General features: G+C 46.2%; 1 protein-coding gene across 1 annotated transcript in view; it reads left to right on the plus strand.

Annotated features, from left to right (window-relative positions):
• LOC142834369 (BEN domain-containing protein 5) overlaps positions 1–11,732 on the plus strand; it is a 1,100,005-nt gene extending 1,088,273 nt beyond the window's left edge. The window contains exons 12-13 of the mRNA XM_075946804.1: positions 4,196–4,292; positions 10,348–11,732. Coding sequence (XP_075802919.1) covers positions 4,196–4,292; positions 10,348–10,468 — 218 coding nt within the window. The 3' untranslated portion in view covers positions 10,469–11,732. The remainder of the gene's footprint in view (positions 1–4,195; positions 4,293–10,347) is intronic.
• Positions 11,733–25,296: the final 13,564 nt, after the last annotated feature.

Below are 25,296 nucleotides of genomic sequence, written 5' to 3' on the forward strand. Positions count from 1 at the left end.
CCCCACCTGCCCTGGTTGCTGACCATTCCCTGCTGTCTATAAGAAGCAGACCGATGGATTAAACTTGAGGGCGAGAAAAAAATCAGCATACAAAACTATCCCAAGATTTTTGTGGATAATGAATGGCCGAGAGCTCTCACCCTAGTTTTTCCTCTCTGAGTACATCAATATATTGAAAATGGCCCAGCCAAAAAAACTATTGCCTCTCTTTACCTAGATCTTAAATCTGTCTTCTAAGACATCGTATTTTAATTGAAAATGTTCAATCAATCTTTACTCTCCTTCACCTTTGTCCTTCTCCTTCACTCAGTCAGGGTGAGTGTAAGAAATACTCTGGAGTGAATAAGGCTTTGTGGATGGAGTGGGGAAGGGAAGGAGGTCTTTCCTAGATGAGAACCACCTTTAAAATTGCCTTTGTAACAGAGCCCATCTAAATGATTAGCTCCGGCCTTGTGGAACAGTCCAATTCCTTTGTAAATATTCAAGGGTGTTGGTGAGCAAGGCAACTATTTTGTGGTACCTCGGGTCTGCCTTTTAGTATAGACAGTAAGGAAGAGATGAGGCTTCTTTTTCTCTCATTCATTCATTCATTCATTCATTCATCATTCAGTCAGCCCTATGCCGCTCGCCAACTACATCCAGCCACCCAGCAAATCTGTGAAGCAGGCATTTCACAGACAAAGACATAAAGGCTCAGGGCGATGGAGTGCCCTGTGCTAGATCTTTCTGTGTCTAGTTCTCTATTTCTTTGTTAAACACTCTTCCCCTAAAATTTATGGCTTAAAACAGTGCTATTTGTAGCATTGTATCTCATTCATTTCCCGGCCACTCAGACCCAGCTAATCACACAGAAACCATATTAAGTACAATAATGTTTGGACAACCACCCAGGCATATTTCTAGCTAGCTCTTACATCTCAATTAACCCATTTCTATTCATCTGTGTACACCACAAGCCTGTAGCTTACTGTGTAAGGTTCTATTTGGTATCCTTCTCCTTCGGCAGCTACATGGTGTCTCCTTGACTCCACCTACTTTCTCTCTATATTTCTGTTCAGATTTCCTGCCTCACTTTACTCTACTAAGCCACTGGCCAAAAACAACTTTATTCATCAACCAATAAAGCAGCCCTCATGCAGAAGGACATCCCAGACGTTTGGATGGGTCTCAGTGGGAGGGTCTTTTATGGAGCCTGATTCAGCTGTAGGAAAAGAGTGGGTGGCTGGGGCTGGAATGACAGCATGCTGTAGAAGTGGAGGCTGACCTTCACTTCAAGAGTCTATCTTCTGTTTCTGTGCCTAGTCCCGGGACCTTGGGGTGCTCAGTCTGCTTGTCCGTGAGCTCGGGACCCTCGCTTGATTCCTTTCCGTTGCTGTAGCTGACCTTGCCGTGCGAGTCTCACAATGTCACTTCCACTCGTGTCGTTCTTTTGGTTCTCAGCCAGTTTAAAGTCTGCGAGACTCCGAGGGGGGAGAACAAGGACCATGCCTTTCAGTGGGAGGAGTATCAAGGTCATCCTGGAGGAGCTTGTGAGACCAGAGACACCGCTGCAGACATCTTTGGAAATTAAAATCTGCTGTCCATAGCATGTGGCAGAACCAGGATTTGGGTTAGACACATCTGTTTCCAAAAATGTCTGCTGCAGCTTACCAGCTCAGTCCACAGGGACCTCTCATTTCTCCCATGCCCTGCAGCTATTCCTTTCAACACGCATAACCACGATTTGGTCTCTGCCAACTAGAGACTGTCTGGGTTCAAGCAGCCAGCTTGCCTCTGCAGGCCCTGGCCACGAGACGCCCTCTGGGGGCTGCTAGTCTGAGAGGCCATGCTCAGTGCCAGCTTGTGGACTTTTCAGAGCAGGGGACAGAGAAGGTCAGACACATCTAGAGAAAGAAAGCAGGTAGCAGTCTCAGAGCACAGCAAGCCTGCAGTGCAGCTCGCTGTCGTAAACAACGGACCTGCTGTTTCTCCTCCTCCCACCATGTTCTGACCTGGAATGACTCAGGCTCTGACAGAAAAGGTGCCTTCAAGTTGAGAGACGGTCCAAGGCAGTGGAAACTCATAGTCTGGAATCAGACCTACCCAGATTTGACTCCTGGTCTGACCATTATCGGCTACATGGCATTGGTTAAGTTCCTTCGCTTATCACAGCCCAAGACAGATAAAGAAAATGTTGTGTAGATGTATGTGTGAATGGAAAACCATTTCTGTGTTCTTGTCTGAAGGCCTCTTCAGCTGTCCTGTCTTTACAGTTCGGCTAGGAGCAGTCCTTCTCCAGAGACTCCCTGGGACTAGCCGCCCCGGGGTGCTGCTACTGTGCATGTCACCTGTATCCTCAGCTCCATTAGTCCTGGGTCAGTGCTGCGAATCTTCTCCACAGGACAAGTGGGGCTCCAGTGGTTTATTAGGTAGGAAAAAAGTAGATGCAAATGTGAAATGGTGTAGGTCCCAGAGAGCCAAGGCCTGGGTTTAAATCCCAATTTCAGCATCTACAAGGTATGTAGCCTTAGGGAAAGTCACTTACCCTGTCTGAGCAATAGGAACAATAATAGCCTTCTCCCATTGGGTTGTCATGAGGTGGCCTAGCACATATTAATAATAGCTACTTAGCTATTGGATGTTACTATTCATTATTTATCTTACAATAGCACATAGGTATTTAGATGATTGAGTCAAGCAAAATTGACCTCTTCCCCGTAGATTGTATGGACAAGAGGAGCTATCACAAAGAAGGACTGGTTGACATTCAGTATTGCTGAGTAGTCTGACTGGCAGAGAACTATGCAAAGATGCCATGGCAGACCTAGGAGGACCCTGTCCCCAGCAAAGGCACCGAGAAGGATATGCCCACTAATGTAAGAACTGAATGGGAGTCTGGAGGCTGGGAAGGATCTGGTCCTATAAGGCGTGCTTGGCATGATGATCTAACTGGGCTACACAGTGAACAAAGACCTAGGAGTGACAGGATTAGAAGGGTAGGAACTGCAAAGGGATGGGAGGCAGGAGGTAACAAGAGGAGAGTTGAGAACATAACCAAGGGCCAAGCTCTGAACAGCAACTGGAAGACACTGAGGATTTTAGTCAATGAGTAACACTATGGAGTTTGCAATAGAGAATACAGCCCCTAACGTCACTATTGAAAGCATCCCAGAGAGGGCAGTTCTGGGACAGGAGGCCCAGTGAACAAGATGGCAATTGTCCAGGCAAAAGGTGATGCTGACCTATTCTGGGGAATGGAGAGAGGTAGACGAAATCAAGAGATGAGAAGTCTCATGGGGAAGGTTGACAGCTTGGGTGTTTGTAGCTGATGGGGGTGGGGTGGAGGAACCACTGTGAGTAAACACTTAATGTCTACCCTGTGAGGTCAGTTCTTAAGCCATGGTGTTAGGGAGCAAGGACAATACTCTCAGCCCTGGGATGACAGCAGGGAAGATCCAGGAAAATCTAATGAAGAGGTAGTGGCTACCTCTTCATACTGCATATTAGCTAAGGGAGAGTTAGAAAGGCCCTTCGGGCAAAGGAAATAGCAGAGAGCCCAGAAATATGGCTATCATGCATAAAGCAGATACACAGTTGTTGTATTAATTGATCCCAGGATGTTAATACCAGTATAGAACTGGAGCTTTCTCCTTCCCTGGGGGAATTTGTGATTCAATAAATAGACTACCAATCTATACCCTAGGACTCCACTATTTGTCAAACAGCAAGGGGAAATGGAATTCTATTTAGAGTCTGGGAGCTTTCCTGAAATTACTCTCAAGAGAGATGCCTGGTCCTTGAAGGTCAGGCAAAACCTGTTCTGTATGAAACAAAGGGTCTCTTGGCTTTCAGACTTGCTTGTAAGTCTTCATTCTGGACCACTTGAGGCCAGACTTAAAAAGCCCAGTATACTTAAAAGATAGGTGCACAGATTTTAGGGTATGGTTACTTAGACCCCAATGTCCACTCCCCACCTTTACTTCTGTTCTGTTCATTTTAGTTTCTTGTCTATGAAATGAGGATCATACTTACCACTGAAGGTTTTGTGAGGACCAAAAGGACAATGCACGCTAAAACCCTAGAGTGGGGAGCAACGACACTATCTTTACCATTGCTTTATTTGTACGTTTGTTTGTTTATTTATTTGTTTATAACTAGGCCTCTTCTCACCCTGCTCAGTCTCTTTTCAAAGCTGCTCCTTAACACACATCTGCAGATATGAAACTGGGAAGAAATGTGGCGAGAACATTTCTAGATTATTACCGGCTGAGTCCCTTGGTTGACAGGATGACAGTCCCCATACCGAGGCTTCGGTAAGTGTTAGAGCCAAGCAATCAGGCTCAGGTCCTGCTTCCCTAGGTCTGTGTTCAGGGAAGCTTCTCTTCTCTTTCTGATGCCCCTCAGTTTGCCACCTGTGCCACAGGAAGTGCAATCCCAGCTCTATCACAAGAATCAGTAAGGGCCCAGAAGGTGTTGTCTACACTGAGGCATTCACGTAGCTTCATCTCCTTCAGCTTCTGAGATGTTAGCACAGATTGCCAAACGGCCTCCCATGGTCCAGGGCAAGGCGGTACCTTGACTCACCGGGTTGATCAGGCTGGATGATGCCTCAGGGCCCACACTGCAGCAGACTGCATCTCTGAGCTACAATCCACAGGCTGCATGACAGTATAGTCTTGCATGGTGGGCCATCTCATTTCAGGCCCATCTTAGGAATCGCCAGAGATGGGGCATTGCTAAGGAGCCATGATCAGCCGAGATCTAAGTTAGCCTGGCTACTTACATATCCCACCCCACATGATCACTCATCCTCCAAGGTTCCCAAATGAACTCCAGTTCCTCATTCTTCCAGTTTATAAATCAGACACGCTTGTAGATTCTTTTCAGGTTATTGTGGGCTTTACATTCAAACACTAGTACCAGGTGTATGAGTATTCTGTCAGTCGATGATAGTCCCCTTCCCTTAATGCTTGAAGGTTTGGGGTACAGAAGACACACCCCTAAGAAGTCCCATCTTGCTCCTCTGATCGACTCACTTGTAGATCCAAGGAGGAGAAAAGACAGGGATGGGAGCATCCATCTTGGCTGAGGGCTGAACAGCAGCAGGAAGTTCTGGGCGTTCCCATGTGTGCTGGTAGAGCCCTCACTGAGCATCTGGGCAGTGACATCTAGAGGCATCTGGATTGTGCTAGCACTGCCGTACCTCTGGGCCTCCTCTCCTGTTCCCCTAGTGGTCCAGGCTCCTGGAATGACGTGGCAGTGTCCAACTCTCTACTCCTGCCAGATCATTCTTTCCACTGATGTTCGCTGTCTTTCTCGGTGCCTCGGGAGTTTAGCACAGTGACTCTTCCTCCAACACCTATTATTAACAATAAAAAAATAAAAGTTAGCGTTATGTATTGTATGAAGTACTTTGTGTACTTAGTCCATGTATGTCTCGTCCCCAGAAGGGACCAGAAGATTGCCTAAAGTCACAGGTTCTACAGCACAGACAGGGTTTCATATTCTAAAACCATCTGAACTCTCCTGCAATAGAGCTCCATCAGAGCACTGTCTTGGGCACTCATGAGCGATGTTTCTTGACCTCTTGAAACCTTTCTACACCTTCCTATTAAACAGAAATAATAGCAACCACTTAATATGGTTCTGAAGATTAGGCACAAGCTTAGGACAATGCCTAGCACACAATAGATGCCTCTGAATGTTTTCACAGTTTCCAGTTTCTGCCAGCTAATGATAGCCTGTGACAAGTCCTGTGACTTTACCTGGTTGGACTGGCCCAGGCTCCATAATTCAGTGAGTTGTATCTCTCTAAGGCCTGATCCACACAGTCTTCATGGCTGCATGCTCAAACGACACCCTGTCTCAGATTGGGACCAGGTCATCTGGGGACTTTATGTCCACCATTCTGGGGTATTCAAAACCCCTGCGTGAGGATTGTGTCTGTTTCGTCTCTATTTCCTTGCAGTACTAGCCTGCCCCGCACACACTTGCATGGATACATCCATCCATTCCATCACTCATAAACCTACAGAAGACAGCACATTGCAGCCGGCTCTGGTGGGAGGGAGGTATGGGGTGAGCTGGGGATTAAGGTATGACCCTGCCTGCCTTTGAGGAGCTCACCTCTGGAGCAAAGTGCTCAGTTCTTTCTTAGGAGTCACTCTTGATTGGCCAAAGTTCTTAAACATTTAAAGCTTTGTAAAACTCAAAAGAATTCTTAGCATCTCATTTACAAGTTAATTTAGGGTTTATCTCTTTTGGGTCCTCTGTCAGCCTGCATAAAAATTATCTTCATCCTTCACCACTTTTTTTTTCTTCTTGTCTGTGTCATGGTCACAGGTCAGTGAAGTAATACTAACAGTTTGGGGGGACATCAGTGAGCATGACATGAGAGGACATTGAGACCTAGGGAACAGAAGGGGTGTTAAGGTCCAGAGCTGGAGCCTGTGGGATACTCAGGCTCAGTTGGGAGAGGTTCTTTCAGATTGGGAGGGGGCTTGAAACTGAGTTAAATTGATGCAGGGTTGTTTTCCTCCCAAGAGCCCCTGCTTTCAACTGCCCATGGCATCCCTGATCCTGAGCTTTGATGTTCTCTTCTGCAAAGACTTCTTTCCTCACTAGGCCAGACTTGAAGAGTTGATGCAAACACACCCACTTATAAATTAAGAAAAGCAAATTAGCTCCCTACTGCCCCCTGCCCTTCCTTCTGGGCCTGGGTGATCCCCTGGGTACTGCACTCCACTCCAGACTGGTAAGTAAGCCTTAAAGAATGAATTCCCAGGACTATAGGCTCCTGTTTGAATCTGAATGCTTCCCGTTTTGTATTATTTTCCACCCAAGCATCAAATGGCTTAAGTGAAAGAGCAGCTCTGGTTGTAAAGGAAAATTACATGTTTTGACTCAGAATTAATCTTTGTTTCCCCCATCTCCATGGATAATTGCCATATGTCACTTTCTACCCGTATGCTGCTGGAAGCCTGTTGGCATTCTGGGGTGCTGGGCCGCCCCTCAGGAAGAAGTCCTGGGGAGAGGCGGCAATGTGGGCATGGGAGCTCAGCTCCGCCTTGATTAGGAAAGCTGAGACCCTACATTTATTTTCAATTGTGGTGTCACAGCTATAAGAGCTAAAACCAAAGGGGATAAAATTGGACAGGGAAAAACGAGTGGACCAAGAATACTTCAGTAGGTGAGGCAGAGCATGAACACAGAGGTAAGCTGGCCTTGATCAAGTAGACTCAGGGTCTACTACGGGCCAGGAGCCCTGACTGCTACATAGTGACATCATGACATATGTATATAAGGAGCACATCCTGTGCTAGGCCTGTGGTGAGTCCTAAAGGAGCATAGTCCATTGGGAGCTCCAGTTGATAACATGCAAAATACAGCAATACTTAGCTGTGTACAGTGAGTATACATAGCTACATAGCAGATATAATCTCACTCATGGCTCCTGCCATATGCATCAGCCTAAACACATCCATTTTTACACTGCTATAACTTGTTCACCCTTTCATTTTGTAGATGCTGAATTCCTACTAACTCACTAAAACTTCATCCAAATGTCACATTGTGTTTTTCTGTTCCTCTTCCTGCTAAGACAGAGCCATTTCCTCAGCTGGGCTCCTAGTTACATTCCATACACATACCCTATGCTGTCTTTTCTGGCATCTCTGCAGAACCGGTTTCTCCACTGGACAGCCTCATTCTTCAATCCTTAGTACATGGTGCAGAGCTTGTATATGTTAAGACCTAAATAATGTCTATGACGTCAACTGACTATACAATGGTAGAACTTGATGGAGGATGCTAAGCCCCCTCCCTCAAGCTCTTTGACCTTTAGAGGGTGTTATCACCTCCCGAGTGCTGGGATTAAAGGTGTGCGCCACCACTACCCGACTTGGACTTGGTTTTTTAAGGACATAAACAGTTGAGATTGAGGGAGTAGAAAGAAAATTATGCTAACCCAAGTTGGAAAAGCAAAAAGAAGCAGGACTCGAGAAAGCCTGCAGCAATGGTGAGACCAGTGTGGCTAGAGAAGTGGTAAAGTCAGGATAACCATAAGACTCAAAGTCCCTTGCATTTGCCACTCAGCCCAGAAGCAGCTGCTCCACACCAAACCTGATTTGGGAATTAGAGAATAAAACCAAACACATCAAACTCAAAGTTCTATGACATACATAGGTGTGCAACTCCCCAGGAAATAGTGGCGTAGGTATTAAGTGGTGACCAAAGAACCGTAGAAGCCTTGAAAAGTTGGCTTCTAAAGCAGATGAATCTAAAGAAATAGGGGAGGGAACAGAGGTGTGAGCCATCTGCTGTTTACGGCCTCCTTTCCTTCTCTGGATCCCCATCTTTAATTACAGAGACACCCTGCCTTTCCAGTCACCCCATCTGCCTGTGTCTGTGTCAGTAACAATAAACCCAAGCTTGTCTCTCTAGGGACCTTCCATCTTCTTTGTCCTATAAAAACGTATCTGTCCTGTGTCCTCTGCCCCTCTGAGGTGAGAAGAACTACTCTCCCCAATGATCTGTGGATGGATGGCACCTGGTAATCTAGGTACCACTTCTCCAGCTCTCCTTTCACCAGAGTCTACGAGGCAGGAAGAACAGGTGTTCTTCCGCTGTTTGGAAAAGAACAAAATAGATTCTTACCTCTAGGCAGGGACTCTTGTAACATCATACTGTCTCAGGCTGCGGAGATGGTTATAGCAACTGAGTTCCATGTGTGAGACCCTGACTTCTGCCACTAGTGCTGAAAACAAACAAACAAACAAAACCAACCAGAAAAGATCACATGTCTGTAGATAGCAGTCCAAGCATGAGCTTTGTAGGACTAGAATGTTAAGAAGAAAGGGATCTAGGCTCATCTCACCTGCAGTAAACAGTCTCCTGACATTGGCCAGATCTTCAAGGAACATCCGTTTTCAGGCACTGAGACTGGTGGGAGGTTTGTCAAGGCCGGGTGTCCACTGTACGTGAACTGGCACTGACTCCATTTCACTAGGTTTGTGACTCATCAATCATGAATAAAAGCAATCGTGCCAAGGTCAGAGCACAAGGCCACAAGACACATCTTCAATCCTAATTCAAACAGCCTGCTTCATTTCTGTTTCTGGTGGTCACCGCTCTGACTTCATGCTATAATCTTCAATTTGATCAGTTGTTTTGCACAGTTCTGGGCTCCACTAAGCCGAAACAAGTTGAGGACAGCATTGGTGTCTGTATCTTTGGCATGTTGACTCTGGGGCCACAGTCAACAAATTATAGCAGGAAAGAGAAGCTTCTAGGGGTACTCACTCACAATCTCTAATTTAACTTCACCACTCTGCTGGAAGACTGGGATAGTTTATCCTCGTTGTACAAATGAAGTTTAGAGAAGTTCAATTTCTTGCCGAAGGCCACACTTTTGAATTCAGTCAACTTGGGAATTCAGAGCAGTTCTTTGAGGCTTAAAATTAACACCAGTCTTCCCACTGGGAATAAATCTTAAATCCGGTGACTACATAAATCAATTTGTCCATCAAAAATATAACAAATAAGGTATGGAATAAGGTAAAATGCAACAGTGAATAAAATCAGTTCTTGCTCCACGGGAGCTCATTATCTCTTATGTGAACAAAATCACTGACTGATGGTAGTAATATTACTGTGTTGGGTGCTGGCTGTGGGGACATAGAGGTAAAACAGACACACTTCCACTCGCTGAAATCTCCAAGCATGCTAGGAAGACAGATATTAGGAGTTGCTGTGATAAGCTGAATAATAAAACTGGGATTCTAAAGTCCTTGGTGGTCATGCAGGGATGAGAGAATGATGTCCCAGCCCAGCCTGCCAAGTGCTCTCTGTGCTTTTACTCTTCCCCTCTCCTCTTCCTCTCCTCTCTCTCTCTCTCTCTCTCTCTCTCTCTCTCTCTCTCTCTCTCTCTCTCTCTCTCTCTTCATTCAAAAGGAATTTCCCAAGCCCATAGGACACCAAGACAGTCCTCCTTCCAAATTTCCAAATTATAGCTTTCTTTGTGTTCCCACTCCCTTCTCATGTGTAATGTTGAATTAGTTGGAGTCCAAGTGGCAAGATAATCAGATTGGAGCTGTAGGAGAGTTAAATTTCTCTAGGCCTAAAACGAAGCAATGCATGCATGCATCCTTCCATCGGCTAGCCAGTCATCCATCCTACAGTCATTCATTGAGCTCCTATGCCTGCTTTATACCAGACCTGGACTGGGTTCTGGGGACATAGAGAAAAAGATGGCAAGCCCGCTGTACCTAGGAGGTCCCTGTCCAGCATGGGAGATGGACATGCTAACAAGTGGACTGGTTGCAGTGTGTATATGGGCTGTCTTCTCTTTCTGTTGTTTCCCTTTTGCAGGAAAGAAAACCCCCCTCCTTACAAGCACCTGTCCCTGCGGGGCTCAGCCAGCAATGTCCCCAGCAGCAAGGGGGACAAGAAGAGCTCATTGAACCACAACGACCCTTCAACCCCCTTTTAAAGACATGGCACCTGGAAGCACTGTGAGGGCAGGAAAATGAATTTCCTGTGGGGACACGAAATTCAGTGCCACTCCCTGGTTTCCAAGATAGGAGTTTTCAACACATTGCACATGCTAGTGAAAGGGAGTGGGGAAAGAGAGGAATTTTATCTTTGATTTTTCCATTTTCCTAAAGGGGAAATCAATTGTGAGCCCTCAACTCAAGGCTGAGTGGAGTAGGAGAGTGGAGTGAGCACAGACTTTATCTTCCACAGCACAGAGGCAAACCCACACACTCCTCTCAAGAGGTCCCACAGGTCTCAGGTTGGTTCCCCATAAGCCCCTCTTCACCTTTTAAAGTTGTAGAGTCACTGCGCAGGTGACTTCACTTAAAACAGGCTGCCATTGTTTCTAGGTTAGGAATGCAGTCTCCATATTTTCTGAGCCAAAGCAACAGCTGCACACATGCACGCCAGAGGCAAACAGGCTGTTGTGAACAATGGGGCAGAGTGTTTAAACCCAGAGTCGTCTCAGAAGCATGGTCACCGTATCTATAAGCCTCACGCTCGCTCACTCCCTTAAGCCCCAGCATGCAACTTCAGAAAGCTGTTCCAAAAGCCATTTCTCAACTTCCCAGGTAGTTTAATCGAAACTCTAGCTCCCCAGACAAAAAGCCTTGCTCACTCCTTCCAGAGGACTACTGTGGCTAAGGTCTGCAGTCCCTGCTGACAAGGATCAGGTGAGGTGAGCAGTAATAATCTGCACTGGGGACAGGGTGACTTCCAGGTAAGGGGACTGCAAGAGACAAAGCAATGCACCCTGGCAGGTAGGAGTGATAAAAGAAAATGACAGCAGAAGCAATCCCCAAGGCGGTGCAAGCCAAATAGTGTGCATTTTCCTGAAGCTTAAAGTGCCTTTGTGTGATGAATGGGTCCAGGGGAGTCCACTCCCTTCCTGTCTGGGGAAGCAGCAGGCTGAGTCACCATGGCAGCCTGCTAATTAAAATGACCTCCCGGAAATGAGGATTAGGAGATAGGCAGAAGGAGGGAGGCTCCAGGGAGATGGGGCCTTCAGCACACAATTCCAGTTAAACATTCTTTGCGTTTGCCAAGGAGGTTTTCAAAGTTTATTGCAAAAAATCAAGAGCAAAGCTTGTTTTCTCTTTCGCATATTGGTTTTCCGAAATGGTAACAAAGAACCATATGTTAGTTTGCTATGAATGTTCCATTGTATATATAGCAACCTTCCTGGGTTTCTATTTCCCAAATAAAGTGGTTTGTGCAGCACCTCTGTTCCTTTGCGTGTTCTTGGCGCCCTTCCCTTTTGGTTTCCTACTCTTGGAGGACAACCAGCCAAACCCAATTTTAGAGCTAATCTTTTTGAGATCAGGGGCTCTGTCAAGATGCAGAAGAATGGTCAGGACTTGAATTCTCTCTGGTTCCTCTGTCAGAATTCCGGGGAGCTTGAGAATGCACCTGGCTCAACATGACCACCTTCAGGCAGTTTTGCAAATAATAGCATCACTTTAGGTATTGTGAACTGCTGTACCCAGTCCATGGGGACCCCCCAAAAAAACCAGCAGGGAGACCAACTGACCAAAATGCAAAAGCAAGGTTTATTATCATGCATGTGTACAAGCTGGTCAGCACAGCAGCCAGAGGAGGTACCCCACCCTTCTAGAGAGCACTATTTAAAGGCAAAATCTAGAAAAGTTACATTAGCAGGCTTTGGGGTGACAGGTTCAACCCTGCTTGTCTAAGGATGTCCTGGTGAAAAGCGGTGGGTATGTGCTGGCAGGTGATCCTATCTACAATATTTGGAACATTAGGAATTTCCTTTGGATGGTCTGTTCCCGGGTGGTGCCTGGGTAGTCTCAGTTTATGGTCTTTCTTGAAACCAGGTATTGCCTCAGGGAAAACTACCAAGACTTAGGCTCCTGTTAAGCTTATTATGGCTGGGTTCTACTTGGACAAGAGGCATAAAATAAGATTGTAGCTTAGACTTACTTTCTTCCATGTCCATGTTTTGTGACCATACATGACTGCTGTATCTTTAAAAGCCTCTCAGCTAATTAGAACCCAGATTAAAACTTGGAGAGAGGCAGTCCAGGTCCTAATTCCAAATTCAAACCCTGGCTTTATGTCTCAACATCGGCGTAACACGGAACAGTCATTTTACCTCCGTAGAGCTCAGTTCTCGCACTTGTCAAATAGCAATAGCAACACTCATCTCACTCTAACGGTGGTGAAGATCTGATGAACTTAAGCATTCATCAGTCAGTAGTGAGCTCCTCATTATCAGCGGAATTCAGAGGAAGAATGGACGCCTCTCATGGAGAAAGAAGGGTCACGTCACTGTCTTTAGCGGGATGCTGTATTTGAAGCTGGGTGCTCGACAGCATCATCCCTCATCTGGGGCTCTGGAAAGAAATAGCGTGAGGCAGGAGATTACATTTCTGTCAGATAATGGAGTTTACACTATTCAATATCATTAAACACCAGACACAGGAATTTAAGTATCTGTGAATTATAGCATGTTTACCACACTGATGTCTAGCATTCCTTAGAGGGGAAAAGGTACTTATAAGGTAGACTACAGGCTTTCAGGGGTCTCTGTGTTGACAAAACAGGTAAGAAAAGACTGTCCAGGTGTTGTCAGTGTCCTTGCTTGAGGTCTTGGCCAGATGATCACTTCCTCCACAGTGCCCTTGGATAAGGTCATACCTATGCCATCAAGTTGGTGAAGAAAAGCTTTCAGTGTGGAAGAGGAAGATATCACCAAACAGACAGGTGAGCCAGACCGAGACTTCCAGTCCACCCATCACATCTAGCCAATCTTCTCCAGTAACCTGGCCTTTTTCTGTCCCAGGTTAGAATCACACATGGATAGACCCGACCCCAATCTGGTGCATTTCTGACAAGGAAAATGAGACAACTATGCAGGAAAGAAAGGGAGGGGCGCTAGTCTGCTGATTCTCACCCACTCGTCATGGGGCAGGGGTGGGAGGCAAGAGAAGCTTTGTTCTCTATTTCAGAGGCACCGAACCGCAATGAATGCACATTTGCTCTCCAAAGTTGCAGCCAACGAGCTGCAAACTCCCAGTTTCCCAGATGCCAGGGCCCACAGCCCTGGAGGCAGATCACCCGTCTTAGGGTGCCATTGCCTTGCACAGGAGACTCCTTTAGCTGGGCGCATTCCCTGTCCTTTCCAACAGGGACAGCAGACCGGGCATAAGACAAGCTCGTGTCTTGTCAGTGTGCCTCAGTGACAAACGCAAGGCCTTCCCTGGAGAATCACAGCTCATTGTTCTAAACAGAAAGAGCGGAAATAAGCAGGGAGGTGGGAGATCAACACTTGTTAGGCATGAAGTCATAGATTCACCAAATGCTTTGGTGAATGTATGTCATGTGCCAGGTGTGGGGCCAGATGCCTCCAAATCCACTTCCTTATTGGATATACTTGGAAGACTCACGAGGTAAGTGCACTTGCTGCGTTTTCCAGGGACAAAATCCTTTCTTTGCATTCACTTGGATGCATGAACCGGTATGCACACTACTCCACAACGAACTTCTTCCACTTGTCTGATCGGCAGGTAAGGTCTGGTCACACCAGGAAACAGAGTAGTGCAAACCATGATACTATTTAGGCCTGGTAGAAACTGAGAGAAGAGGCCAACATGTAGGTTGCCAGGCATAGAGGGACATGGAGAGATGCTAGACCTACCTTCCTAGCAGCTGCTGCAGAGGGGCCCCTTCCCATCTCTCACTCCTGAATGCCTGTGTGAAATCTTGAACTCCAGGGTCCTTCAAAGCCAGGGTCTGGGAATGGGGCCCATTCAGCACATGCTTCCAGCTCTCTCCAGGCGTTTGGAGGCTTAGTAATGTGGTCTTACAGGGCTCTTCCCAGAAGCCTCTGGGGTAGCTATTCTAGCAGTTTCCTTATCAGCCCAGCCTTCTGGACAGTAGGAACTGAGCCTACTGTGTCATAGTTGCTGCCTCCTGAGTACCGTAAGGGCATTAGCATCTGAAGTCTTTCCCCCGAAAACCCGTGCCCAACCGATAAGGCTGAAGGATCAGAGAGAATGAAGGAGAAACAGCTTAGCAGGAACAGTAAATTAAATCAGTGTAAGTGTGAATCCCTGCTTGTCTCTACTCGTTGTGTGGCTTTGGGCAAAGGATTTGGCTTCTTTAGGCTTTTGGATCATCATCATCTGTAAAATAGGAGTGATTAATACCTATTTCCCACAGTTAGGTTGGGGATTAAGTATAATAATGTCTATACAGGATCTGACACAGAGTAGAGCCCCTTTCCCGAGTCCCCACCCCTCTTGTGTCTCTCTCCTGCTTGCTAGAGTTAGAAGTTCTTTTCTTCAAGCCAAAGAGCAGACAGAAGTATGAACACCTTCTGAAGAAAGGACAGGCATGAGCGAGGTGCCCAGAGGAAATGGTGAGTGTGCACTGTGGGATTAGAGTCAGGGCAGATGCCTCACTGCGTTATGTCCATCCTGTGGCCTCAGCACTTAGCAGAGGTCCTATAGCAGCATCGACCTCACAGAGTTTAAAGGACAGTGATGGAGTGTCATGGGCAAGAGACCCTGGATTCCTGAAGAGGAGAGAAGAGGCAATGTAAGATGGGGTACAGAATCGACTGAAAAGAAAGAGGCTACACTCTGTAACATCCCAGGTTTTATTAAAATAGTAGCAAGCGGATCTTAGCAGGACACATACCAGGCTCTTCTTGGGATCGTAAACAGTGTTTCAGGGATACTGTGGAGCAATTAGACTCACAGAATTGGCCATATCATACTCAGGAATTCCTGAAGGGCCTTCACAGCTCTCCCCAGTCTCAGTGTGTGTGTTGGTCAGGGCGATTTCCCCGCTCCAGAGGAAAAGGCTCAGTGCAATGGGAATACGTTCCATGCCTGTGGTCCTTGGCCAGTATACTTACTAAGACAGGCCCCAGGCACACACTCGGCTCTGCCAACACCCCAAGGTCTTCCACTTCACCCCAGACCTCAACACAAAGCCTGGGCAATTCAGAAAATCGGGGTTGTACATGGCCCCCACTGCTTAAAATTCACTTGTCCCCAGTTATCTGAGAGTTAATTTTGGCTGTCCTCATGTCCGTCTTAAATCCAGATTTGCTGTTTACCCTGGCATCACCTGGGAGGCTAATGTCCTCATTTTCTACCTTGTTCTCCCTGCTGCAAAGCCTGCTACTGTCTCAATTCTCATTCTCCATCTTTTCCCACACAGATGACCAGTTTCCAAGGCCCATCGCTTCTGTATTTTGATGTGTCTGCCCTTAAACAGTGTTGTAGGATTGTGTCAATATCAGACAGTCCTGAGTTTTACTCTCAACCCCAACACGTGCTGGCTGGCTGAATCAGTAAAAGCTGTTAACCTTCCCAACTTTACATGGTGCAGTTAGGACCTGTCAGGAGAACTATCATCCATTTCCCTTCCTCCAGCTTTGCTGTGTCCTCCATGCTCTCCCCCCTATCCATTCTTATCATTATCCTTAAATTGATTGCTGGAATGGCATCTAACTGACCTTCCTGCCTCCGAATGTATTCCCGCCAACCTACTATCTTGTTGCAAGCTTCCAGGATCTCTAGAAAACATGACTTTATATTTATGATACCTTTCTGAGAGCAATCTTTCAGTCCAGATATCGTTCTCTTCTGTCTGTCATATTCTGTTCAATCACCAGGGCCTGCTGGTCCTGCCTGCTCACTCTCTCCTCCCACCAGCTTTACTCCTCTTAACCAAAGAACATCATCTATACATGTGCATGTAATAACAATTAATGAAAAAGAGATCATGAATTTGAATGGCAGTCAGGAGGGGGTTTATGGAAGGTTGAAGGAAAGAAAGGAAAGGTAGGAATAATGTAATTATATTAATCTCAAAAACAAATGAAAAGGAATAAAATATAAAACAAAAAAAGGGAGAAGATCTTCAGTATTTAAGACTTAGGTTATGCTGGTCATGATGTCATTAGTCTCTGCTGTAATCAAGACCTTGTTTCTAAACAGATTCAACCTGAACATCCCCACTTTATGCTGTCTGCCCAACCTTTGCTTCTGAATATGTCCATTGTTTCTCTCGGCTGACGGTCACCTCCTCCATGGTCATTTGAGAGTAGAGTTTGTTATTCTCATCTGCAGGACTCTGTAGCACCTGAAAAGAGTTCCCTAGAAACAGAGACTGCAACAAACGCAACAGGACCAAAGAAAGAATAAAACGCCCTCTAGTCTCATACTCCATCATGACCTCACCCTGTCACCAGATCTTTCCCACACAACGCCTTCACTGAGACACCCTGCTGCTCAGGCTACTGCCAAGGCTCCTTCAGCCTGCAGACTCAAGTTCCGATGCAGCGGAGAACGCGCAGCATCGTTTGGTACAGTGCTTTCGGACTCAGAGTCAGGAGTTCTGCTTGACCTTCAACGCTGTAGTCTTTGTGGGGAAGTGGAGAGGAGGGGTTTACTTATCTCTCAGTGATTTCTCATATGCTTCCTTTTCAGAGTCCATTAGGCCATTTGTTTCCCCTATCAGTAAGAAAAACAACCCTTGCTGGTATGTCCGCATGTACTGATGCTGTTGCTATGATTTACAAACAGTGCTGGCACTGCTGTGGTCACTACCACGGATAGTGGTGCGGAGTAGTGCTGCTACTATGACTCTCTCCTTCTCTCTCTCCCTCCCCTAACCATCCCTTCCTCAGTGTGTGTGGGGGGGGGTAGGAGGGGGCGTGCACGTGTGTGTTGTATATATTTATTTGTGTACGGCATGTATGTGTACCAGGTGCACGTGTATTATATCCTCATACATGCGGATATATCCCATTGATCAGTCCCATATTTTTATTTTCTGGGCCGATGCCTCTCACTGTACCTGGAACTCCCTGATTCATCTAGGCTCTCTGGCCAGTGAACACGGGGGTTCTTACTGTCTTTACGTCCACAGCACTGGTGCCACAGGCACACCGTCACACCCAGCTTTTACATGGGTCCTGGGGATACGAACTCAGGTCCTCATGCTTGTGCGGCAAGTGCTTTACTGACTGAGCCATACCCCAGCCCTCACTATTACTTCAGAAATTAAGTCTGAGGCCACTGATGCCAGCACGACTTCTAATGCTAATGCCATTGCATCTGCACTCCTGCTAATCTACTCCCACTACCATTACTGCTGACTGAACCCCCACAAGACTACGTATTGGGGTCACAGAGGTCTTTGTGCTGACGGACATGCTCTAAAGGGAACCTGAGATGTTAAGCCTACAGGACTGTTCCTTCTCAAGGGACAAAATCCATTTTCTACGCAGAAGGCTAGACCAGACAGCAGACGTGGTTTCTTGCCTGGTGACCTTCACACCATCTGTGTGACTGGAGACTCTGGCGCAGGCCCTCAGTCAATTTATGGAACCTGTCTTTAAGCACAGCGTTCTGTGTACTTTACAAAGAGTTTCGGTGCAGTTGCATCTGATCTGTATTTAGCCTACTTTGTTCCTCAAAGAGATTCAAGTATGCTTTGTTGTGCACACGGGATTGAGATAATCATCACGAGAATGGTTTTCACTAGATTGTGCTGTGCTTAAATATGTCCACTTGGAGTCAAACTCCCAAACTTTGAACCAGTACCAGCTGCTGAGTCATTTGTGCCGAACCACCCTCTTCCCTCTGCTGCCCAAGAAGGTCTGAGATCCCACCCGCAATTACTGTCGCTATTCTGCTTCTGCAGGGCCACCAGGTGATCTGTCTAAACCCGCACAGCTTTGTGGAGGCGCCTGGATGCCATCACTCTCTGGCGTGCATGCTCTTTCCATCCTCTCCTCCATCCTTTTGTATACAAGCCCGAGACTGACAGTACAATAAATATTTAATGCTGGTTATAAAAAGCCTCAGCCTCAGGGAGCTCACTGGTTCATTTTTGTTTCTGCGCACGACCTCATTTTCCCTTATTCCCTTGAGCCTGGCTGTAGGCATTCTCCTTTGCAGCTGCTTGTCCTCCGTGCCCGAGTCTCTTCCTTTGAAACAGCAGCTGCAAAGACTGTCTTAAGAGGAGACTTGGTGCCACCCTAGAGCTGTAGCAAGGAGAGGAAAGCCTGTGGTGCCAGGAGACAGGATCGGGAAGCGTGGGGAGGCGCAGTTCCTTATAGCTGTCCCCTTCACTTATTCGATATAGCAGATAAGACACAGCGAGTTTCCCCACTACCTACCCTGAAGACTTGCGCTTCTTCTACCCCAAGCTGCTCCCCAGAGCAAACTCCGCTGATTCAAATTAGGAAATCAAACAGATTTAAAGATGTAAATGTTAGGAAAGTGGGATCTGCTCCCAGCTCTGAAGCTGCTGGCTGTGTGGCACGTGATACATCTCTTGTCTGGCGGAGTTACCCTAGTGCTTCAGCGGATTCCAGTTTTATTCTTTGATATGAGAATGTGGCTCTCAATCAACACATTCCCCAAGAGGACGACGAGGATCAAATGAAAAGACGGAAGGGAAAGTGTAGCATTTTGAAGACTATTTCCCACCACTCCCACCCCTTCTCCTGAGACCTCAGAAAGGCTTCTGCTGTGTTCACACTTCACTTTTAACCCAGCGTTTTTTGCCATTAAGAAACTCAACGATATTCATGAGACACCGGTGTTTAGCGGGTCACACCCATTCCTCCCTGCTCAGCTTATTACCACCTCTCTCCTCCCACAAGGCTTTGCGGCAGGAAGTCTCCCCTGATCTTTATAGATAGCCCCTCCGCTGAGTTCCTAGACAACCCTTGTTCAAACACTTCATCTAGCACTTCACGACGGCTATTATCTCTCTGGATATCGGATCTGAGTTCCAACTCCACTTCGTATTATTCTAGGGTTAGGACTGTCAGAAATGACGAAGTCCATAATTTTACACATTCCTGGTACTTCAGGGTCTATTACAAGGCCGGAGAGTGTGTAGCCAGCCGTTCACCGAGTTAGAAGTGTTTGCTGCTGATGAGGACAGGAGAAGGAGGAGGAAGATGAAGAGGTGATGGTTGGTTTTGTTGCTAGCCTAATACGAATGAGGTACATCTGGGAAGTGAGACCTTCAGGTGAGAAAACACCTTTATCACATTGGCTTGTAGGCAAGTCTGTGGGCCGTTTTCTTGATTAAGGATTGATATGAGAGCCTTACTGAAGGAGGGACTGCCCGGGTCAGTTGACCCTGAGTTGTGTAAGAAAGCAGGGTGAGAAGGCCGTGAGGAGCAAGCCAGTAAGCAATTCATTCATGGTGTCTGCTTTAGGTCCTCGCTTGGGTTTCTGCCCTGACTTCCCTTGATGATAGACTGTAATCTGTAAGATGGAATAAACTCTTCCCCAGGCTTTCGGTCATGGTGTTTATCACAGCAACAGAGAGCAAGCTAAGACACAGGACGAAGAGGGTGCAAATGAGGATGGTGAGAAGGAGGACGATGAGGAGGAAGAGGGTAAAATGAGGACGAGCAGAGACGCTTCCTCCTGCAGCCGAGGGGAACAAATACAGAGACCCACCGCCAGACACTGCAGAGAGTTGAGAGATCTTGGGACACTCAGTTCCAAATGGAATGTCTCCATCAAATCCCTCCCCTCGGGGCTCAGGGAACTCTGGGAGAGAAGGCAGAAAGTGTGTAAGAGCCAGCGGGGTAGAGGACGCTAGGGAAACAAGGCCTTCTAAGCACAACAGGACAGAAGCACAGGCCTTCATGGAGGCCATGGCAGCCTGCACAGGGCCTGCAGCAGTGTGACCCTGATGGTGTCCCAGTGCTGAAGGGAGGAGTGGACACTAGCTCCCATCTCTAACCCAGAAGCCATCTCTAATAGGCACTTGCAAGTGAAAAATCAGTTTTTCCTCCAATGGTGTCTAGATGGGTATGCAGATTACTGTAAGGGCAGGCTCCATGCGCAGCAGCAGGTGGCTAACACCAAACAAACTCAATGGCATCCTTAGCTCCTTGTCTTAAAAAGGGTTGTTGGTGCATTTTATTTTTATATCTTACAGGTCTTTGCATATATATATATATATATATATATATATATATATATATATTCTGGTTTCGTGTTTTTATGAGATTCCTATGTGTGCGAAAGTGTGTCTCTGTGTCTATATGTGGGTTTGTGCTTTTGCTTTGGCTCTTTCTCTTCAGTTGGTTTGTTTTGTCCTATTCCCATTTGTTTGCTTTTTATTTTATCTTATTGCATTATCTTTCTTTAGATACCTGTACGTTTTCTAAGACAGATACAAAGGGTATGGATTTGGATGGGAGGGGAGGGAAAACCATAATCAGAATATAGTATCTGAAAAAAAAAAACTCTACTTTCAATAAAAGAAAATAGATAAAAACAAGGAAGAGGATGACAATAAGGAGGAAGAGGAAGGCGATAAGGAGGAAGAGGAAGGTGATAAGGAGGAAGAGGAAGGCGGTAAGGAGGTAAGGAGGAAGAGGAAGACAAAAAGAAGGGAGAGGAAGGTGATAAGGAGGAAGACCACGATAAGGAGGAAGAGTAAGGCAATAGGGGGGAAGGGGAGGGAGATGAGAAGGAAGTGGTCCACTCAGAGCAGGGTATTTCCGAGACCCACAACACTCTTCCCTCCATAAGTTCTCAAGTGAAAGCAAACCTCAAATTTAGGGAAAGTGAAAGAGACCTAGCTTCCAAGGCCACATTGGAAATTGTCAAATTTGAAGAGTGCCCATGGAACACTGGGAGGGGTGACAGGTGACCTCACTGCGCAGGTTCTGCATGGGGTGCAGACGTGCCAGGGAATTTGCTTTGTGTGCGCATTTGTATCAGCCGCTCCTCCGCATTCCTGTGTGAAATGCAGGAGTGCATGCAGCTGTGATTTTGTGTAACTCCATTACCATGTATGAGGTGACAGATTATTATTGATTCTAAGCACAGTTTTACATAACCTGTAGTCAGAGGTCCTGGGTTAAGTTGCTGTTTGAAATTCTGTCTACTTTCTTGACATATCATCCATATTAATGGATCACCTCCTCTGCCCCAGCCTCCTTGGGATTGTGCCCAGCGGGATGTCAGGGCCATCTCTCCTTCCCAATGTCAGCAAAAGCTGAGCCTGGCTGGCCTAGTCCCTCTGGGGTGAGGAGCTCACCAAGGGCCCCGTTTCCTGATTCTGCTGCTACCACTGGTATCTGTCGTGAAGGGATATTTTCAGGTTCTTGGCAATTTGTGCAAAGAATTAAAGAAGCCGATGCAGAAAAGGGGTTTTGTTCAGAAGAAAGAAAATGTGCCAGTTAGAGATACTGCAAAAGCATGAGATTCCCTGAGCTCCTTGCTAACAGCCTGCGCGTTCCTTGGAGTCAGGTGCTGGGGCAGGGATAGATGGTCTTCTGGTGTTAATGGATATGTTGAGATTATATAAGTCCTGTGCAGGTCCTTTGAATTTTCAATTCTATTTTCACACCTAATCAAGCACAGCTGTAAGAGGGTAAATAGGAGGTTTTCTCCCAGGATTTTGCTCAGAGGAGCAAAATTTGGTTCGTTTTATTGTGCATATACCCCAACCCAATTTTGGCTGGATCTACCCATATCCTTAATTTTAGGGTATGTTTTTAGGATGTGTTTGTTTACCAAGAAGAGTTACTAAGGTGTTGATAAGAGAGGAAGGATCTGTTGTATTGTTTGGGGCAGGGTGTGCTCAGCTTAGTGTGGATGGGGATCCTGGGTTCCTATGTGCTTTGTTAAGAAAAAGATGTGTGTGTTTGTATACATTTGCAAATGTGTGTATGTGTGTGTGTGTGTTTGTATATTTGTATCTATGTTTGTATTGTGTATTTATGAGTGTATGTTTGTATATGTGTGTATTTGTGTGTTTGTATGTGTGTGTACCTTTGTCTGTGTGTGTGTGTGTGTGTGTGTGTGTGTGTGTAGTTCAAGTCAAGAGAACTACTAATCCCACCTCCCCTCCCCCTCCTCAATTCTGAAGAAAGATGTCCGTCTTCTCAAAGCTGCTTCCTGCAGGGACAGGCCACAGGAACAAGTAAGACAGAAATAGTCTTTCCAATGTTTTGCAAAAGTCGTGTTGTTCCCAGGGTTCCACTGAGGAGGTTCCATGAAATTCCTCAGTCAAACAGGTGGTCTCTGTTGATCCTAATGGTATCAGCTGTTAGTGTACCATTTATAATTGGACTTGTTGCATTCTGGGAGAAATAAATTGTGTGGGCTTATTAAGAAGAGGAATTCCAAAGGCAAAACCAACTAAACAACAACCAACCAAAGCAGTGCCCCACCCCAAGCAAACAAAGCAAAGCAACCAGGGATACAATGGGTACCAGCAAAGGGGCTGGTAATTCCAGATCATTCGTTTTGCCTGGTTTTAGAAGCACTCACCCAGTGCTTCTAAACAAGGCTGCTTCAAACAAGGGTGATGCCTAGCAGGTGGTTTAAGGTGGAGTGTGCACAACTGTGAAATACTTTGTTGTTCTGGCCCATAAAGCAGCTCCTGGAGACTTGAGACTTCAACTTCATTAAAAAGCAAATGTGTGGGGCAGGGACTCTACAAACCTTAAGCCTTGTTTAGCCTGTATGTGCTAATTTATTCTTTTTAAGTTAAAGAGAACTAGCCCAGGAGTGTAGGCTGAAACCTGTTTAGCTCCGACTCTCTCCCCTCTTTGAGCCTCCATTTCCCCATTATAGAAATGGATTAAGGATGATTGCCTTTCCTAAATCACAGGCTAAGGAACTTTGGGGGGAAATGAACATATAAAGAGAAACAACTGTTGTTCTCTGAGTTCCTACTGGAAGCAGGCATTGGCATGTGTCCCTGCTGTAGGGCAAGTAGGGGCATCAGGAGCCCAGGAATGAATTACTAGAAAGAGACTGAACTAAGGGCAGGGGGGTAGCTCGGTGATAGGGAACACGCCTACACCAGAGCTTCCTAGGTTCATCCCCAGCACCACAAACAATAGCTGAACTAGAAGGAAAAATATCTGAAATCTACTCCCAATCTGGTCCTAGATTTGTGTAGCTGCATGAAAGTCTTCTCTACCTCTGTTTTCCTAAAGACTGAGTTTCAGCTTCCACTTAGCCACAGATTCTCTGACCTCTGACTTGCTGCGGACCCAAGCATCTCTGGAGGAGACTAGAAGGTGACCTGACAAACTTTGCATTTTAGAGGAACAATGCCATGGACCTAATTAACATCACCATGGTATAAGTGGAGCTCACTTGACCTGTCAGGAAAAATAAAGCAGTAGTTTAATCTTAAGTGCCAGGAGAAAGTAAAAGAAACATTTATTATGTGCCATATTTTTGTGTACAGACCTGCTGTGGCTGCCCTAGAATGATAAGATGGTTTCTCTTGATTTTAGTGATGTGTATTAGAGACTGCTTGTCAAGAAGTTAAAGACTGGGACACTGAATGGCTCTTGTAATGAACTCACATAGAAGTGTAGGCACAAGGGTGTAGATGCTGGTGTGTCTGACAGACCAGTTGAGAGTTCTTCCTGTCATCTTGTGGCTTTTGAGCTATCTTAATGGACCTCCCTTCCTGCATTTATATAATAGGATTAATTACTGCCTGTGTCAGGGGAAGGTAGCAAGGAATAAATGGGATGATGTAAATAAAGTCCCCCATATACAACATGTCTCATGATTCTAATACTTAGTATTTCTGGTGGAGTCAGCCAAACCAACACCTTGACACACTTGTGGTCCCTTATCACAGATGGATAATGAGGAGTCTTTTTCCACAGCAGGTTTACCTGCAGTATATTTTCATTATAATTCAGTTGCATTCATACATTCACTAGTGATGTCTACCATAGTAATTAGTAACGTTTTTTTTTCTTCTTCTCAAACTGTGGGCAGCGAGGCAAGGCACTGGGACAAGTAATTATTTGTTAAGCGTCATCAGGAAACAGAAACAACAGAGAGGCAGAAGTAAGAACAGAGAGGGAATCCAGTAAAGTGTGTGCTACTAGCTAATCACCACTAGAGGATAGGGATCTCAAGACCCTTTAGGGATGCTCTTAGCAACAATATGGAAAAGTGCTCCTTATAATTGAGGGTTACCTCCTTGGTATAAATTACTTTTCTGCAAAGCTGATCTCTGGTATAGCTGATGATCCATTAGGTCAGTGGTACTGACCAAATGCATGGAACTGTCCACAATGCTGTGCTGAAGACAGGTAGATTGTTGTGTGGGCAGTATTTGCTATTCTTGGGAATGGGGGGGGGGGGATCAGGGAGCATGAGCTTCTTGCTTTTGCCATGCGATGGCTGGGAAATTTAATAGGGTCAGTGTCGGAGTCAACATTGAACCCAAGAATCAGGCACACCCCTGCAGAGCTAAGCACCGTGTACATATTTACTTAGTAAAAGAAAGAATGGGTGAATGGGCAGATGTGGATGGGCAGGCATATGGATGGGCAGTAGACTTTCTCCTTCACGGTGTAAGAACGAAGTGTGTCTATAAATGGGGAGGTGATGCATGAAGGTTGAGCGCATATGAATTTTTACCTAGCGTAATCGATTTGGGGTAGGAGCAGGTAAGTCAGATAGTTCTCGGGAGACATTAATCTGGACCCGGGTCAAAGGAACCATCAATACTGGGCCTGCTGAAAACTTGGCAGATACGGTGCTCCAGCTTGGAATCAATATCACAAATAGGACCCAGAAGAGCAGCAGAGGTGACACTGTGGAGAAAAATCACCCCTGAGTGCAGTCGGAGAGGGGAGAGCCCAGAAGGACCAGGAGCCGGAAGCCAGCACTCAGAATTACTCCGACTTAGACACTTCTTAGGCCTCTGCAAAGCTCGCCCTGCTGATGTCACTGAGCAGGAGGCTGGGCTTCTGCCTGGCCAGAGCCTCTCATC

The sequence above is a fragment of the Microtus pennsylvanicus genome, chromosome 13, assembly GCF_037038515.1.
Source record: "Microtus pennsylvanicus isolate mMicPen1 chromosome 13, mMicPen1.hap1, whole genome shotgun sequence".
NCBI classification, from domain to species: domain Eukaryota; kingdom Metazoa; phylum Chordata; class Mammalia; order Rodentia; family Cricetidae; genus Microtus; species Microtus pennsylvanicus.